At 35.3% G+C, this 19,016-nt stretch overlaps 1 protein-coding gene and 1 pseudogene across 38 annotated transcripts in view; both read right to left on the bottom strand.

Moving 5' to 3' along the window:
* The window catches only part of LOC123793446 (uncharacterized), a 386,505-nt gene that overhangs the window by 265,595 nt on the left and 101,894 nt on the right, over positions 1 to 19,016 (bottom strand). For 34 of the 38 annotated variants that reach the window (XR_015722487.1, XR_015722486.1, XR_015722485.1 and 31 more), the window contains 2 exons: positions 17,531 to 17,564; positions 17,047 to 17,188 (listed from right to left, as the gene is read on the bottom strand). Coding sequence is in view for 32 of the 38 variants with exons in the window: in XM_087857789.1 (XP_087713915.1) it covers positions 17,047 to 17,188; positions 17,531 to 17,564 (176 nt within the window). In the remaining 6 variants the exon portion in view is untranslated. Of the gene's footprint in view, positions 1 to 261; positions 333 to 8,918; positions 9,103 to 10,970; positions 11,185 to 17,046; positions 17,189 to 17,530; positions 17,565 to 19,016 lie in introns of all 38 variants that reach the window. The other 4 variants (XM_087857800.1, XM_087857803.1, XM_087857807.1 and 1 more) reach the window with 2 other exon arrangements.
* LOC148107375 (ankyrin repeat domain-containing protein 26 pseudogene) lies at positions 330 to 7,597 on the bottom strand (annotated as a pseudogene).

The following is a 19,016-nucleotide window of genomic DNA, read 5'->3' as shown; positions in this document are numbered from 1 at the left end:
CATCTGAAGATGTTACATAAATTCTTAAAAATTTAAAAAGTAGAAGATTTGACAACTGTGCCATTTTCTGGTTTTGTAGTTAATGTGCAAAATTTAAAGATAATATGCAAAAATCATACATTTCAATAGAGCACAAAGCTGAAATTTTTATCTAGCTTAACAATGATGTATTTATTGTCATCACTGATATATTTCTCATACTACACAGCTTATCTGCTTTATAAATACTCAAGCTATTTTCTGTGCTGCTTTAAATTGTACTTTTGCACGTGATCTTTTGACTTCTCAATACATCTTACAGCCTCTGCATGTCGATCTTGTGCTTCTTGCAACTAAAAAAGAAAAGAAAGAAACACTTTTAACTATTGGCAATCTACTATAAAACCACCATCAGCTATTTTTGTAAATAAAATGTTATTGGACACAACCACACTCTCCTCTACATACTGATTCATGACTACAGCGGAGTTGAGCTGCTGCAACAGAGACCTATGGCCTACAAAGCCTCAAATATTTACAGGGAGTCTGCTTCTCTCTCCCTCTGCCCTTCCCCACTGCTTGTTCTCTCTCTCTCTCTCAAATAAATAAATAAAATGTTAAAATAAAATATTTACAAACTCCTTACAGAAAAGTTTACTGACTTCTCTAGTGCTAAAACGTAACACTTTTCATGTTTTTAAATTTTATTTTATCAGCTAAACCTACAAATGTACATATTGGTCAAAGGGGGAAAGACAGAAAATAACCTTATGGGAAACATTTCTATTTTTGTATTCCAAGCACCACATCAACTATAATTGTAAACATTCATGTATGTGAATGACCACGGCTATTCCAGTGATTATAGAAGCTAACATGCTGCTTTCAGTGACAACCAGGTATTTCACGGAATAGTATGAGAGGCAGTATCTTCGTAGGAACCAGAATGCCTACGGTCCGAATTCCCAACACCACTGGGTATTATTAGCTGTGTGACCTGGAACAAATTACTTAAAATTTCTGTGTCTCAGTTTCTTCTTCTGTGAAATGAAGAAAATAATAGTATCTACCACACTGGGATGTTGGGAAGATTAAATTAGGAAATATGCATGAACTCTTTAGAAGGGGATGTAGCACACACCAAATTCTAAGTGTCTGCAATTAGCATTATTATTGTTGCTGCATGTTATGTTCTAATCATATTTGATATTTTAGGCAGATGAGACCACAAAAGTGGTCTCATCTACAAGTTATACTGAATCGTTCTTCGTATCACTGAAAGTGGCAGCAAATGGGGAGCACGAGGCCCAGAATATATCCTCAGTACTTCAAAAAACTTGCACCAATTCCACCAGCCAACAGTACTTTTTTTCCACTTATAATTATTTTAACTTACTCCCTCTCTGTACTACTCAGTGGACAATGCTCATGGACTACAGTGCCAATAGTACCTCCTAGACTGAGTAATAAATAATTTACATGAACATCAGAGGCAAGGGAAAGCCACTGACGTGGAAATAATGGACTCTTGCTAAATCAATGTTCCCAAATCATTTCATGTTTATATTGTTTATTTTAGCAACTGTTTAAGTTACACTGCTTTAGCAAGTACTCTGATGAATAGATTAAGGCTACATGCTATATGGCATATCAGAAAAGCTGTCCCCAGGGGCGCCTGGCTGGCTCAGTCAGAAGAACATGCAACTCTTGACCTTGGAGTCATGAGTTCAAGCCCCACATGGGTGTAGAAATTACATAAACAAACAAACTCTAAAAAAGGAAGGAAAAAAAGAAAGAAAAAAGAAAAGCTGTCCCCAGAGCTTTATAGTTCGTAAAGTGTTAAAAGCTGTAAATCTCAGTTCTGCCTGCAAAATGAAGAAAAGCAAATTTAGGCTGTTTTTCCATAGTTGGGGGGGAGGGGGACAACCATTTGATTGAACACTTCTCCTCTGCCAGATTAAATGCTTTCAATTTTACATTTAATTGCTTAAAATACATTTAGAAAATAAAAGCTTTGTTATGTCAATGTCTTCAATAAGAAATTATTGATATGGTATAAAGCACTTAATTTTATCCTAAAAACTGTTAAGTTAAAATATTTTCAATTTATACAAGGATAGGTACCATACATAACCCATATTTTCCCACTTAGATAAATGCATACTTAGACAAAATCATCTCGCATGAGAAAAATAAAAACAATGTAAAACGAAGGACTAAATTGTTCTGCACAGACTAAATGACAAGTGTGAAGAGAGTAAGGTCAGTGGGAATTAGAATAGTCGGAGAGAGCTCCATGGAGAATGAGAGACTATGAGCCAGGTCTGAATAGTGTAGGATTAAGCAAGAGGAAGGGAACCTAAAAGGACAGAAAGGACAGCATGAGTAAAAGCCTGAGAGATGGTGACATCACCCCAATTAACTCAGAGGATAAAATCTGATGGCAGGGAAATAACTAAATGAACGCTCACAGCAGCATTATTAATGGCGAAAAAGTGCAAACAACCCAAAGGTGCATCAAGCGATGAATGAACAGGGTTTTAGCCCACCATGGAGCACGTTTGACAATAAAAAGAAATGGAGCACTGACATATGCTATAACACAGATGAACCCTGAAAACATTAAGTGAAAGAAGCTAGTCAAAAAGGACCGCACACTGTGTGATCCTCTTTATGTGAAATATTCAGAACAGGCAACTCTATAGAGGCCGGAAGTAGCTGGTGGTTGCCTGAGGCTCGGGGCAAGGGCTAAGGATTTCTTTTCAGGGTGATGAAAATGTTCTACTTGATGGCAGTGACAGTTGCACAACTCTATGAATATATTCAGAAACCATGAACTACACATGTTAAATGGGTGAATTGTATGGTATGTGTATTTTACCTCAATAAGGCTTTAAACAAATCTAAAGGCAGGACCTAGATAATTTTCTTAATTCTCTCTTTGGGGTGTATATACTATACATGATCTGAATATTTCTATGCATTTACAATGTATCTGAAAGGAAACAAAAATGAAGGAAATGCCTAAGTTCAACTGGTTTGTGAAATGACTTTTCTGTACAAGTTATCCTGAAATCAGTACAGATTCTCTATCCATTCATAAAAGTGAGGATGAGAAATAAGAATTCTCTGAAACATTCCATTAAACACTATCTTCTGATTTTATATGGCTCACCTCATCATGGTACCAGAGATATCATTAAAAAACAGTGTTTAGGGCACCTGGGTGGCTCAGTTGGTTAAGCATCCAACTCATGATTTCAGCTCAGGTCATGATCTCATGGGTCACAGAATCAAGCTGGCATGGGGCTCTGTGCTGGTCAGGGAGTCTGCCTCAGATTCTCTCCCTCTCCCTCTCCTCTCCCCTTACTCAGGCACACGTGTGCATGTGCATGTGCTCTCTCTCTCTCAAATAAATAAATAAATCTTTAAAAAAAAAACGGTTTGGAAGAAAAAAAAGTCCCTCAATTTCTGTGAGGAATGATGCGTTAAGTCTCAACTTCCCTAAGCGTAAATAGTATAAGAAAAAATGTATAATACAAACAGCAGAATGAAAGTCAAAGTTTAAGAAATAAGTGCACTGCGAAGATACTAAAATTATACTAAATCAACTATAATGAAAATACAAAAGAAAGTGGTCCATGGAAATCAGCATCCTAAAACATTTTATATTATTTAATCAGCTACAGATTAACCATTAACATGTTCCATTTAATACATACTTGACTTCTGATGTGACTTAATTTCTCCTTTAAATCCTGTGCCTCATCTTCTAAATTAATATGACAACGTGATGTAACCTCTAGTGATGCCTCTGACATAGATTGTTTTTTTAGGGTATCAGCCAGTTCTAGTTGAAGCTGTGTCATAGCTACCTAATAAGACATTTCTGCTACTGATTTTATAAGTCATCTTACTCTTAAGTTGTGTTAATAATATGTAACTCTAACATACGTCCTTTGAAAAATATCGCCGCATATGTCAATTCACCTTCTTTTCCTAATATGTACACATTGCTGTTTACTGAATTTGGTTAAAGACACAAAAAGGTGTTATCATCTTGCCCAGTCAGTATTATGTTACTTAGATAATTAATTCAGCCCCACTACCCATTCCTTGTTGATGAATTTGGAAAGCTTCCCAACCTACTGAAGTCTCAAAAAGAAATGGGTATATAGGTGGGACTAGCAGTGGTAAATTCTACATTATGATATGTTTTCCCTCTTTTTTATTAGAGGCTTCAATTAATGTCAAAGTTCCTCACATATTCAATCCTCTGCTCAAATCCTTCTAATAGATTACTATCTCGGGACAAAAGGGAAGTCATTCTAATGGCTTTCAAGGCCCTAGATAACCTGGCTTGCACCTCCCTCCCTGACCTCCATTTCTGCTACACAAGAATCCTGCCATCCCTCATTAATCTGAAAATGGAGATCCAATGCCAAATTAACGAATTACAGAGATATAGTTCTCTTTGTATTGGACAAACTTATGCCCAGATCATAGTAATTGTGCTCTGAAATGACCAAATTACGTGTAAAATTGCTTTAAAAAATTATAAATAGCACTGGGAAGATTAAATCAAACACAGTTTTGCTAAAGCTCACCACAGATGTCCCAAATTATGATTTAATGAAAAGTAAGTGCCTTCAAAGAGGTAAAAGGTCATAAGAATACATGATTTCAGACTAAAACTTCAAATTTATGTAAGTAAAAATAAAGTTATGCCAACCTAAAATTTATAAAGAGCTACCAAAGGAAAAGTACTGAGATACAGCATCTCAGTTCATGTGGGAAGTCAGGAGTTAACTGTCAAGTTAATCCACTTAACTGAATCTCAATTTCAAAATGCCCATTTTAGGTATGTGCATTTCCATTTATCTGTTCATCATGGTATTAAAATGTGATGACAAAGATTAAAAGTATTATTTTAGCAGTATAAAACTAAATTATTAATATTAGCCTACTATCTATCAGCAATTATAACTTAACCTCTTAAACTTTCATAGATGGCACAACAATTTTATTCAGATTAAAGCACTTCTCAAGTCTAATTTTTATTTGCTAGATACAAGTTAACCCTGGCTTATAGTCTATATATTTTTTATATTCAACTAGATTCAAAATTCAGCCATAATCATTCAGGTCATGATCTCAGGGTCCTGAGGAGGAGTCCTCCAATGTGGAGCCCTCTTGGGTTTCTCTCTTCCTCTCCCTTTGCCCCACCCCCATTCATGTGCAGGTGCACTCTTTCTCTCTAAAAAAGAAAATAATGATAATAATAATTCATAATCAAATATTACTTTGAATTTTCTCTCAGGAAGCTTGAAAAATATTTATCTTTCTGGATACTTCTCTCTCTACTTTCTCCTTTTCATACTAATAAATTCTTTTTTTTTAAAGATTAAATTCATTCATTAACTCTTCATTTCTTTCTTCCAACATAAGACCTTGTTTTTCACTTTCAGCCTGAAGTTTTTCTAGAATATCCTGAACCTGGTCTTGGATATTAATTTCTATCTTTTCTTTACTGGCAGCTTTGTTGTAAGCATCATCTAGTTGCTGTTGAAGCAACGTATTTTCACTTTGTAGTTGAGATAATCTCTCTTCTAAGGATTCCTGCTGTCCAACGTATTTATTCACTTTATCTTGTTCATTTCGATGCTTGTGTTCAATTTCCTTTTTCTGACACTGTGTGTGACGTAGGTCTCCCTGTACACGTTCTAAAACCAAAGTCTTTTCTCTGAGGGCATCTCTTGGGTGACGGAGCTCAATTTCTAAAGTATTGAGTTGACCTTCACCTTTCGAAAGATTCTGAGAAGGCAGCTCATTGTTATCTTTCAGGTTAGACACATCGAAATTCAATTTCTCCTGCACAGGAACATATTCATCTTTTGCTCTCTGGAAAGGAAGTTCTAGGTCTCTCTTTGATGTCTGAATTTGATCACGATCCTGTATAGCACTAGCTAGTCTAGCTCGGCATGATTCAACTTTTGCATCCAGTCTTTCCTTATTTTCCTCCTTGCCCTCCGATTTTGACTTTAGCATTGTATTCTCAGCGGTCAGAGCATTAATCTGTCCACTATACAGGAATATTGTTTTTCTTAATGTTTCCTCGGTCAGTTTTATGGTCTTTTGAAGGTTGGCATTTTTCTCTTTTATAATTGCAATGTCTTCACAGTACTTCTTTTCTTTTTCCCGGTTTTGATTGTTTATAGTGCCTATTTCCAGTCTTAGCATGGCAAGTTGATCCTGACACCTGTGGTTTTTATGCAACAGACCTTTTTCTTTTCCATGACTATTAAAAATCTAAGTGAAACAAAGGAGACTTTTAGCTGGAACTCAATAAAATGACATTATCATGATGTTCTCTGAAATTAAAGAATAACCTATGTTTATACAACGAACAGGTTGCAGTAAGTGGATATCCAACGGGAAAGAAATAAAGTTGGGTCCAAACCTCAAACTTTATACAAGCCTAAATTCCCAAAGGTTCAAAAATTTAATTGAAAAAAATGAATACATGAGAGGAAAAAAGAAACCACGACAAAATTTTTAAGAATCTCACAATTGAAAGGCCTCTCTCTGATTTACAACAAACCCAGAAAGCTTGAAATAAAAGATTAATAAATCTGACGACACTAAACATTGAGTTTACAGTCTGATATCTAACACAGCTACCCCACAGTAAAATCCTTAGCTCTGCATATGTTTGGACAGATTAAATTTCCTAAAATTCTTTTTTCCTGACAATATTCCACAGAATTCCAGTTTTCTAACATTTCTATAGTCAGTTATAAGAATTGCATCTACTGACAACCGACAAATCCAGGCACTGCACTATAAACACTTCTACATACTTCAATGACCACTTTTAGTTATCACAATTCTAGAATGGAGAGGTTAAAAATAGTAAGTGAGCTGCAGGACTTTCCTCAGGTCTTCTTACTCCACTACTAGTGCTCTTGCACCAAACTGCAGTTCTTCTCTAGTGGAAATCATCAATACAAAAGGAGCCTTATATTTCAAAATACTGGTGGTAAATAAGGTAAAATGTATACAGCTCTTAGAAAAATCATCAGATTATTTGCTGCTGCAATAAATTTTATTTCCTCTTCATGATGTTTAAAATGGTAAGAAATACAAAATGGGGGGAAATACACTGAGCTGTTTTATTAGGAATAAAATACTCATCAATTAATTATCATTAGCATATGATTGTTTCAAAAGCACCTTGTAATAAAATAGGATACCACTTGGAGCAAATTGCTACTTTTCTCAAAAGTAGGACACTAACATCCAAAAGAAAGTCTCTGAACAGGCTACACTTTTCCTCCTGTTCGTCAGTGGAAGCGTTAAGCTAAACTCTCTATTAATACAGAGGTGATGAAGTAACTGCCCCAAAACTGAAACATATGTTGTCAGTAGCAATAGTTTTGAGCTTATGGAAAGCTCATCAATTCTTATGGAAAATAATAAAAGCCTCTCCATTGGATGAGGACATTATGAATGTCACTATTTGACGCTTGCAGACAAATGCATTTAAATTGAGACTATTACTTTAGCCACTGGACCAGAAATGTCACTGCCCCTTATGTCCCCCGTGTGTGTGTGTGTGTGTGTGTGTGTGTGTGTATGTATATATATATATATATATATATATATATATATATATATGCTTTATATATATATATATGCTTTAAAAATCCTCTATACGTTCCATGATCTACACTGTTGGTTTTTAAAATATATATATATGCATACATGGAGAAAAAATAGTAATTTCAGAAAATAAGATATGTATACATACAAATACATACACACATGTACTTCAAAATGACTAAAGAAAATACCCCAGAATGCATTTTCTTTTTTTTTTTTTTGGCTCTATTTTTTTTTAATTAATGATTTTTTATTATATTATGTTAGTCACCATACAGTACATCCCCGGTTTCCGATGTAAAGCTCGATGATTCATTAGTTGCGTATAATACCCAGTGCACCATGCAATAGGTGCCGTCCTTACTACCCATCACCGGTCTATCCCATTACCCCACCCCCCCTCCCCCAGAATGCATTTTCTTATCGGCCTTTTCTAGCTCCTTTTGTTTGCAAAGGTGATGGTTTAGAATTCCGTCTTGTAATATTCTGGCATTCTGTTCTTGAGAAAGGTGTTTCTTGTGTCGTTTTGTTCTTCTACAACCTAGAGACCTATTCTCACTAGGATTTTGGATCACACCATTAAAAAAGAAAGTCAAAAGCTTAAGAGAACTTAAAAAAAATGTTCAAAAGAAGTAGCCTTTGTAAAGATAGGATTTTTATCCTGCTCATGAATAACTCCAATTTTAAATGACAGCTAAATTTGTCATAGAGTAAAAATAAAGGTACATACAGTATGTGAAATAAAATTTCTTTACAAAACATTTAACTAGTTCCATCATAGTCTCAAGGTGATTTAGCGTGCATTTTCACATAAAAAATCCAAAACTGAGGTGCCTGGGTGGCTCAGTTGGTTCAGTGTCCTATTCTTGGTTTTGGCTCAAGTCATGATCTCAGGGTTGTAAGATCCAACCCCACGTTGGGCTCTGCACTCAGCGCAGTGTCGGCTTGAGATTCTTTTCCCTCCCTCTCCCTCCCCCTCTACTTCTTCCCCTGCTCATGCTCTCTCTCTAAAAATAAATAAAATCTTAAAAAAAAAAGAGCCAGCATTCACATTTATCTCAATTTACTTTCCATCCCTTAACTCAGAAAATATACATACAGCATATATGAGAAGCCAAGGATTCCAATAAGCTATTAATTTTAGCTATAAATATCATAGTTCCTATTAGGATAAAACTGAATTTTTTATCTATTTTATATCTAAATAATATACATTAAATCAAAGGGATATTATAAATAATATTGATGGAAATACACAATTTTTATCAAAGATGTACCTGATTCAAATTATTTCTTACACTCCTCAATTCCTCATCCTGTGTCCGAAGAGTAACTTCAAGCTGTTGTTTCAGTTCAGCTTCTTTATTATACTGCTGTACTGTTCTTTTTAATTGCTCCTTATTTTTTTCATATAACATATCAGTATTTCTTCTTTTTTCTTTTTCCCTTTTGAAGGAAAACCTGCAAATAAATGGACTTATTTTAAAATTTGTTTTGTAAGCAATAAAAAGTTCATTTCATGATCTGGTTCCACATATGTTGGTTTACTGTCCAAATGAAATTTCTATGTTCTTTTTTTTTTTTTTTAAGATTTTATTTATCTATTTGACAGAGAGACAGCCAGCGAGAGAGGGAACACAAGCAGGGGGAGTGGGAGAGGAAGAAACAGGCTCCCAGTGGAGGAGCCTGATGGGGGGCTTCATCCCTGAATGCTGGGATCACGCCCTAAGCCGAAGGCAGACGCTTAACGACTGAGCCACCCAGGCGCCCCGAAATTTCTATGTTCTTAATTTTTTCCTTTCTAGGGCTCATGGTTTTAATTTCTCACTTCAATCTCTTCCAAAAGATACACAGAGTTGAAAAGAAGCAATGAGAAAGCATTATGCAGTTTAGTAGTAAGCTTTAGTCAATAATAACTCTGGTAGATATTGTAGGGAAAGAAATTTTGAAATTATTCAAGAAAGTTAGAATTGAAAATTATCGTTTCCCGCATAGTCATAATTACTCTTCCATTAGAATAATTTAGTTACTAATTAAAAAGAGAAATTGCTGTTTATAAATTCACTAGAAGTAGATTTCTACTTCACAAAACATCACAGGTACCTCTAAAAATAATTTGCAGTGTAAGACAGAATCTGCAGATGTCATTTGCACAACATACCGCTGCAGATTACTGTGATCCAGGACTAGGCTAGGGAGTCTAATATCTGTTGCCCTATACATTTTATGTTTCTTCTTCTGCAATACTCTCAGTTGACCTTGTTGATTATTATTCATTTTATTTTTTTAAAGATTTTATTTATTTGACACAGAGAGAGAGAGCACAAGCAGGTGGAGTGGCAGGCAGAGGGACAGAGAAAAGCAGGCTCCCTGCCGAGCAGAGATCTGGACATGGGGCTCGATCCCAGGACCCTGGGATCATGAACTGAGCCGAAGGTAGACACTTAACCAACTGAGCCACCCAGGAACCCCTATTATCCACTTTATAAATCATTTGAAAACCCCTTCTAGACCAACACAGGATCCATATTAATTAAGTAAACAATAAAGAGTAATATGTGCTTGCAGCACAGACTTTTGAATTAATTTTACCTACATATAAGAGAGATGTTGAGCAACTTGAGCAGTAATCATTTTCCATGTTACTTTTTAATCGCTGCGTATGTTTAAAACTGAATAAATTTTTAAACATTTTTCTGTCTTGAGAAAAATGGCCATGTTATACTCTGTTCACGGGCATACGAATTAATATAAACTTCCCTGAGAACAATTTAAAAATAGGATCGAAGACATTCTTTAAAAATTTTTATACTTTAAGTAACCAATACTATATTGAAGAATGTATTCCAAGTACGTTAACCAGAAATGTAGAAACAGATTTATATAAGAGACATTCCTTACAGCTTTAATTAAAGTATAGAAAAACGAAAACCGACCAAAATTCAATTTGTTAAATAATGAGGTTTCCATATGATGGACTTCTATATGGTCATTAAAATTATGATTTGGAATATACATTAAATTATTTGTAGAAGTATTCACCGTTAAGAACTTGCTGTATTATTCAGAAGAATCCCATACTTCACAATACTAAAGACATTTTCTTCCCTATAAAATCCTAGAAGGTAAGTTAGCAACTACAAAACTTCTCCTACATATCTGTAGTATAAAAGTCAATAGCTCAAGGGGTGCCTGTCTGGCTCAGTCGGTAGAGCATGCAACTCTTGATCTCATGGCTGTGAGTTCAAGCCCCACACTGGGTGTGGAGCCTATCTAAAATAATAAAAAAATAAAAGTTCAAATACTTCCTTGAAACCAAGACGTCATACCTCAAACTGCAGAGTTCTTGTTCCCATTCCACTTTTTGCTGCTCCAACTGCAATTTAATTTCTTTTGTTTGTGATAGCTCCTTTTGTAGACCATTAACCGAATCTTCCAATTCTTTATTTTTTCTTGTAAGTTGCTCACAGTGATCATTTTTAAGTTCTAATAATCTTTCAAACGAACAAACCGCATTCCGAATTTTTAATAAATTAACAGAATCTATAACAGAGAAAAAACAGAAAGAGAATATATAGGGCGCCTGGATGGCTCAATTGGTTAAACATCCGAGTCAGGTTTCGGCTGAGGTCATAATCTCAGAGTCCTGGGATTGAGCCCCGCATGGGGTTCTTCACTCAGCACGCAGTCTGCTTGAGATTCTTTCCACGCCCCCTCCCTCCCCCTCTGTTCTTCTCTCAATCCCCTCCCCCCCGCTCATGCTCTCTCTGAAATAAATTACTTAAATCTTAAAAAAAAAGAAAAAAAATATGAGTACTTTTTGCATATAAAGGACTGTGTGCTTTCACATTCACTCATTCATACATTAAACAAATATATATTGAATGAGTTCAATATAAAAGATATTATACGGGCACCTGGGTGGCTCAGTCGGTTAAGCATCTGCCTTCAGCTCAGGTCATGATCTCAGGTTCCTGGGATCAAGCCCTGCATTGGGCTTCCTACTCAGCGGGGAGGCTACTTCTCCCTTCTCCTCTGCCTCTGCCCCTCCCCCAGCTTGTGCACTCTCCCTCTCTCAAATAAAAAAATCTTAAAAAACAAAAAGATATTATACTAAGCTCTGCAGATTAAACAGATAAGATCCCTGGCTCTTATTTAGCTTCACGTCTAGTGAAAGGGAAAGACAAATAAAACGACAATTACAAATTCAGATAGTTCCTATAAGGAAACGGAGTTCTAGGATCACATAACATAACGTGATCTACCCTGGGAAGGGAAGATTCCCCGAGGAAGAGAGAACTATTCTGAGAAATGAAGGAGGAGCAGGAAGCAAGTGAGCAAAGGAGGAAGAAGAGCATTCAAGACAGCCTACAGCATGTGCCAAAGTTCCATTGCAATCTGCTTCTGGCCAAGATGGAGTAACAGGTACTGATTTACCTTCCTACCTGAAACAAGCCAAACACAAAAAGATAAAATACATTTTCAAATTATTTTCAAGACAAAAGACTTCAGTCAATGAAGGACAATGATCCCTGAAAACAAAAGAAGTTAGCCTAACACATACCCGAACTCACTGCCTTGGGAGAATTTCCACCGACCATGACACAGGTGAAAAAACTGAGATAGACTCCACCAGATTCCCTGAGTTGAGATGACGAAACTGAGAATCCGGTGAAACCAAGGCAGATAGAGATCAGAGGTCAAAACACCGGCGAGAAGAAAGCAGAACAAAGAAAGAACTCTAGAGATCTGCAGAGGGCTCCGCTGGTGCTCAGCACCAGGGATAGTATCGATTCCCATTAGCCATGCTGGGAAAACTCATAACCTGTAGCACAATGAATACAGTAGTAGGTCTTGCCTCAGCGGTGGGGAACAATGAGCTCTAGGCTGAGCACTACTCTGGATTCACCTAACAATTCATAAGAATAGGACTGGAAAGGGACAAACTGTTTGTAATCAACTTAGCTATATCTCAAAAGAAAGCATAAAAAGGTAAGTAGAGGCATAGAAGCTATTTTTAAAAAACCAAATACAACTTACAGAGATGCAAATTTTGTCAGACATGAAAAATACACTGGATAGGAATAAACACATATTAGACATCACAAAATAAAAGACTGAAATTGACCTCAGAAAACTGTGAGAAAACTTCAAGTGGCTAATCTACAATTCCTCAAAGAGGCAGAGGAAAGGAACCGGAAAAAAATATTTGAACAAAAAATGTCTGGGGCACCTCGGTGGCTTAGTCGGTGGGTGTCTGTCTGCCTTCAGCTCAGGTCATGATCTCAGGGTCCTGGGATCAAGCCCCATATCGGACTCCCTACTTAGTGGCAAATCTCCGTCTCTTTCTGCCCCTCCCCCTGCTTGTGCATTTTCTCTCTCTCAAATAAATGAATAAAATCTTAAAAAAAAAAAAGAAAAATGACCAAAACCTTTCTAAACTTAATGAAAACTATACTCCCACAGATCCAGAAGGATCTGACTAGGAGAGAAGAAATGGAAGTTAACTATTATAATTTTCTTAAACTTCATATGATGTGGTAAAACATTACTTGAAGGTGGATTGTGATGCTTAAATCATATACTTTAAACCCTAATCACTAAAATAGCAAAACTAAAGAGTTATAGTGAGTAAGCAAAATACATACACACACACACACACACACACGTAAATAAAACTAAATCATAGAAATTACTTGATTAATCTAAAAGAAAGTAGAAAAAGAAGAGAATGGGAACAAACAGCAGAAAGGACAAATGGAAGTCAAACAACATGCCCACAGATTCAATTCAACTACATTAACAATCACATGAAATGAAAATGGTCTAAAAGCCTCAATTAAAAGGCAGATTCTTAAAATGGATAAAAAAGGAAGACCTAGGGGCACCTGGGTGGCTCAGTCCTAAGCATCTGCCTTCGGCTCAGGGCGTGATCCCGGAGTCCTGGGATCGAGCCCCGCATCAGGCTCCTCTGCTGGGAGCCTGCTTCTTCCTCTCCCACTCCCCCTGCCTGTATTCCCTCTCTTGCTGGCTGTCTCTCTCTCTCTCTCAAATAAATAAATAAATAAATAAATAAATAAATAAAGTCTTAAAAAAAAAAAAAAGGAAGACCTAATTATATGCCACCTATAACAAAAAATGCACTTTAACACAAATTTGTTAAAAGGCCAGAAATATGATAGACCACACTAACACTTGACAAAAGAAGGCTGAGCCTAAGTGGCTATATTAATACCAGACAAAATAGGTAGCAAAGCAAAAAACATTAGCAGCAATAAATAAGGTCATTTTATAATGATTAAAGGGTCAACTGAAAGAAGCATAACAAACCTAAATGTTTACACGTCTATTAATAGGTTCAAAATACATAAAGCAAAAATCGACAGAATTGCAGAGAAACAGGCAAATTCACAATTATAGTCTGAGATTTCAACAGGCAGAAAATCAGCAAGAATGTAGATTGAACACCACCATTCTTCTCAAGTTTCCATAGAACATTTAACAAAAGAGACTATATTTTGGGTCACAAAATAAATTGTAATGAGAGGGGTAAGTCAAAAGGACTAAGTCATAAAAGTGCGTTCTGTAACCACAGAGAAATCAAATTAGAAATCAAGAATAAAAATAGCTCTGGAAAATACTTGAATATTTGCAAACTAATTAATACATATCTAAATAATCCCTGGGTCAGAGTGCCTGGGTGGCTCAGTTGATTAAGCATCTGTCTTCAGCTCAGGTCATGATCTCAGGGTCCTGGGATCAAGCCCCACACTGGGCTCCCTGCTCAGAGGGGAGTCTTCTCCCCACCCCCCCGCCAAGCTCATGCTGTCTCTCTCTCTCTCAAATAAATAAAATCCTTAAATAACCTCTGGCTCAAAGAAGTAATGAAAAAAGAAATTAGAAAGTATTCTGAACTGAATGAAAAGGAACACATAACATATTAGAATTTCTGGAATCCTGCTATAGCAGCACTCATATGAACATTTATAACACTGAATGTATGTATTAAAAAAGAAGAATAGTCTCATATTGATGACCTTTGGCTCCACCTTAAGAAATTAGTAAAATAGTAGTCAAAAACAAGTCTGATAACTTTTGGTTATGTAGAAAATCTGACAGAATTTTTTAAAAAGCTTCTAGAACTAGTAAATGAACTCATCAAGTTTGGAGGATATAGAATCATTATAAAAAATCAACTGTATTTCTATTCATTAGGAATAAACAATCAAAATTTAAAATTTAAATTAAAAATTAATTTTAATTATTAATTAAAAATTAAAACTGCATTGAAAAATAAAAAATAATCACAGGTAATATCATAAAAGATAGAAAGACCTAGACGCAAAAAACTATAAAATATTACCAAGAAAATTTAAGAAGACTTATATAAATGGAGAGATATACTCTGTTCAGGGTTGAAAAATTCAGTATTGTTAAAATTAATCTGTAGATTCAACATAATCCAAACCTGATTTTCAGAAGACCACCAGAGTTTTTTCTCTTAGAAAATGACAAGTGGATTCTACAATGCATGTGGATAAAATAAATAAATGTAATTCATGTGGAAACACAAAGGACCTAGAATAGCAAAAGAGCCCTGAGAGAGAACAAAACTGGAGGACTAACCCTAACCACCTGATTTCAAAAATTATTATAAACTGGTAGTAATTAAAACAGCATGATATTGGTGTAATGAAGGCTAAAGAGATCAATGGGACAGAGAAGAGTCCGTAAATAAACCCACACATATATGGTCAACTGATCCTGACGAAGATGCAAATGGCATGAAGTAAAGACAATACAGCCTTTTCAACAAACGGTGCTAGGACAACTGGATATCCATACGCAAAAAGAATGAACCTGGATCCATACTCTGCATCATAAATAAAAAAGAATACAAAATGGGGGCGCCTGGGTGGCTCAGTCAGTTAAGCGTCTGCCTTCAGCTCAGGTCATGATCCCAGGGTCCTGGGATCGAGTCCCATGTCCAGATCTCCATGCAGTGGGGAGCCTGCTTCTCCCTCACCCTCAGTCTGCTGTTCCCCCTGCTTGTCCTCTCTCTCTGTCAAGTAAATAAATAAAATCTTTAAAAAAAAAAAGAATACAAAATGGATCACAGATCTAAACGGTAAGACCTAAAACTATGAAGCTTTGCTTTTAAACTACAAAACTTCTAAAAGAAAGCATGAGAGAAATCCTCTGACCTTGTGCTAGGCAAAGATTTCTTAGATAGGAACACCGAAGGCAAGAATCCATAAAAGAACAAATGCATAAACTGGACTTCACCAAAAAGGAAAACTGCTCTTCAAAAGACACTGTTGAGAGAATGAAAAGTCACAGGCTGGGAGAAAATCTTTGCCAAAAAATAGGTGATAAACTATATCTGGAATAAACAAAGAATTCTCAAAACTCAACAAGTCAGAAAACAACCTAATTTTTAAAATGACAAAGAATTTGGACAGTTCAAAGAAAATACACAGATGGCAAATAAGCACATAAAAATATGCTCAACATTATCTTATGAGGGCAATGCATACTAAAACCGTAATGATATATATACTGCATGCCCACCAGAATGGCTAAGATTTAAAAAACTGACAATATTAAGTGTTCATGAATATACAGGGAGAAATTAGAACTCCCATACACTGCTGGTGGGAATGGAAAATGGTGCAACTACTTTACAAAGCAATTTGGTAGTTTCGTAATAAGGGGATATAACGAAACATGAGACTTACGGGTGATAGATATATTAACTGCCTGAATCACGGTTATGGTTTCACAGGAGTATACATATGTCAAAACTATCAAATTATACACTTCATATACGTGCAGTTACCTAACTAAAGCTATGGGGGTGGGGAGGAAGCTCTATTATAGGAAAAATCATCCAAACTAGTGGCTGAGACACAGATGGAAAGAAGGATATGAAACAGTACAAGATGAAGCTGAGGACCGTGGTGTTTCACGCTAGAGCAATGAGAAGTAAAAGCTAAGCTTTAAGCAAGGGGGTAACATGACGAAATATAAATTTTTAAAAATATATGATTATGGTTGCAGCGTAGACCAAGATTCTGGGAGGTGGAATGACAGGGAAAACCGTCCTGAGGTTATTTCAGTATCCTAGGAGAAAAATACTGGTAACCTGACCTTGGGTGAAGGCATAGAAGAGAAGCAGAGTCAACAAACACATCGGTGTGCCATTTTCATGACGAAAAGTATAGTGGAAATTATAGCTCTTTGGCTGAGAGTACTCAGCAGTTCTCTGTCTTCATGAAAAACATATTTGTGAGATGAGTAGCTCTATAACAGATCAGTGTTGTGTGGTACAGCACTAGACAAGATGTGCACATATTACTACAGTAATATACATATAAAGGCTTTATATTTATACCACGGTCCTACCTTTACAATCCATGCCAAGTTGTTCAATTAGCAACATGCAACTCCTAAAATCAAAGCAAGGCAACTTGCAATCCTCTGAAGCTGTTCCAGATAATGGAGTTAAGTCATCAAGGTCATCCGTAAAATTAATTTGCTTTTTGATCTACAAATAAATAATAATTTCAAAATGTCCCCCAAATATTTATAAAATATACTAAGTGTAGAGAGATGATAAATACCCATCTTCTTATAAAAGCAAAAACATAGGTACTTTTTTAAAGAACTGATTTTTCTCAAAACAACCTTTATCAATAACTAGTGTTTCTGAATAACATTTTCACAACAAATAGAAATTCCTCTATTTTGTCACTATACCTTCTCTAAAGTAATTTTTTACCATGGAATAATATTTCTGATAAATATTATTTATCAAAATAATACAATAAAGTAAAAATTAAAAAATTAATAAATGAAATAAAATTATATATATATTTTTTTTTTTTACCTCTTTCTTTTCCTTAGATGTTTTCTTTGCAGGTCTAAAAAGAAAAAAACCAATTCTTTTCAGGCAAACATTAAATACTTAAAATACAAAGAATATCTAAATCATATCTAAACATATTATTAATAATATTAACAAAACATTAAGATCAAATTGACAAAGAGCAAGGGAAAATCATAATGTTACTTACATTATTTGATACAAAGAAATATACCACACTTTTTTGTTAGCATTTTCAATAAAAACAAGCTTTTACTGGCTCTAAAACCTATTTGCAGGGTTCAAACTAAATTCTTATATGAAAGAAACCCTTTCTTAATAATCATGATAGTAGTGTTTTGAGGATTTACTGTGCAGCTACTATGCATTATTATGAACACTTCACTACGTCTCTAGGTATTTTAAGCCTCACAACAATCTTATAAACGTAGGTAATTATATTAGGTATTTTACACAGGAAGAAAAGGAGGCACAGAAATAAGGAACTTCCCCAAGCCCATACAGCTGGTCAGGAGTAGACCCAGAATTCAAATCCAGGATATCTGCCTTCAAAGCATGTGTTTTACAATATGTGGTGAGAGTAATATTTAAGTGTTTCTAAGTAATATGATAGCAAATGAATCTATTATTATTCCATTCCTACCTCTAAGTATAAACAATAATTTCTGAATCTTACACATTTTTTTAAATAAAAAGACGTCATACTAGGCCATATTTAAAATCTACTTTCAATAAACTAAAGATTTGCTTCTTCTAAAGAAGTTCATCAATGGGCATTCATTTATTCATTCAAATGTTTATTCACGAACACACACTTACTGAGCACACAATATGTGTCAATGACACTGTTGGTACAGGAACCACGGCTTTTGTAATTTGGAACTTTATCCAAAAGTAATAATCTATGATAGATTAATAGTTTATTTTGCAATTGTAAATAAATAAAAGCTTTCCCCTTTCCCCAGATCTAAACAAACATTAACTTAATATAAACAGATACTTCAAAGTCCCTAACAAAATCATAGCTATTCATGATACTGTCAAAGGCACCGAATATCTGAAATCATCAAGGAATGATTAGTTCTATTCAGAATGGCCTAAGTGTTTGCATATTTACTATTATATATATATTTTTAAATCTATGTATGATAATAGCTGCACATTCGATTATATGAGAATACTTCACTGTGGAACCAGTTCTGAATAAACAACTTCTTGCCCCAAAACTACATGAATAGGAGTACTAAGGACAATTACTATAATCTTTGAAAGATAATGTAATACAATCAATAAGCTTTCCAACATTTGGAAATGTCAACAAAATTAAATTGAATAACCATGTCTATCTCTATTGGATCATTTCCAGCAGCATACAAACATACTCTAAAAGCTCCCATCTTAAAATGAAAAAAGAAAGAAAATCCCCACGAATTCCACATTCTTTTTCAGTTATCATCCATTTCTCTGTTACCTTTCCCCGTAAAAATTC

Source organism: Ursus americanus, chromosome 31, assembly GCF_024610735.1.
Source record: "Ursus americanus isolate L20-20 chromosome 31, mUrsAme1.1.p, whole genome shotgun sequence".
Taxonomy (NCBI): Eukaryota; Metazoa; Chordata; class Mammalia; order Carnivora; family Ursidae; genus Ursus; species Ursus americanus.
The sequence above is the reverse complement of the archived record's forward strand: the minus strand, read 5'-3'. Positions and strand labels throughout refer to the sequence as shown.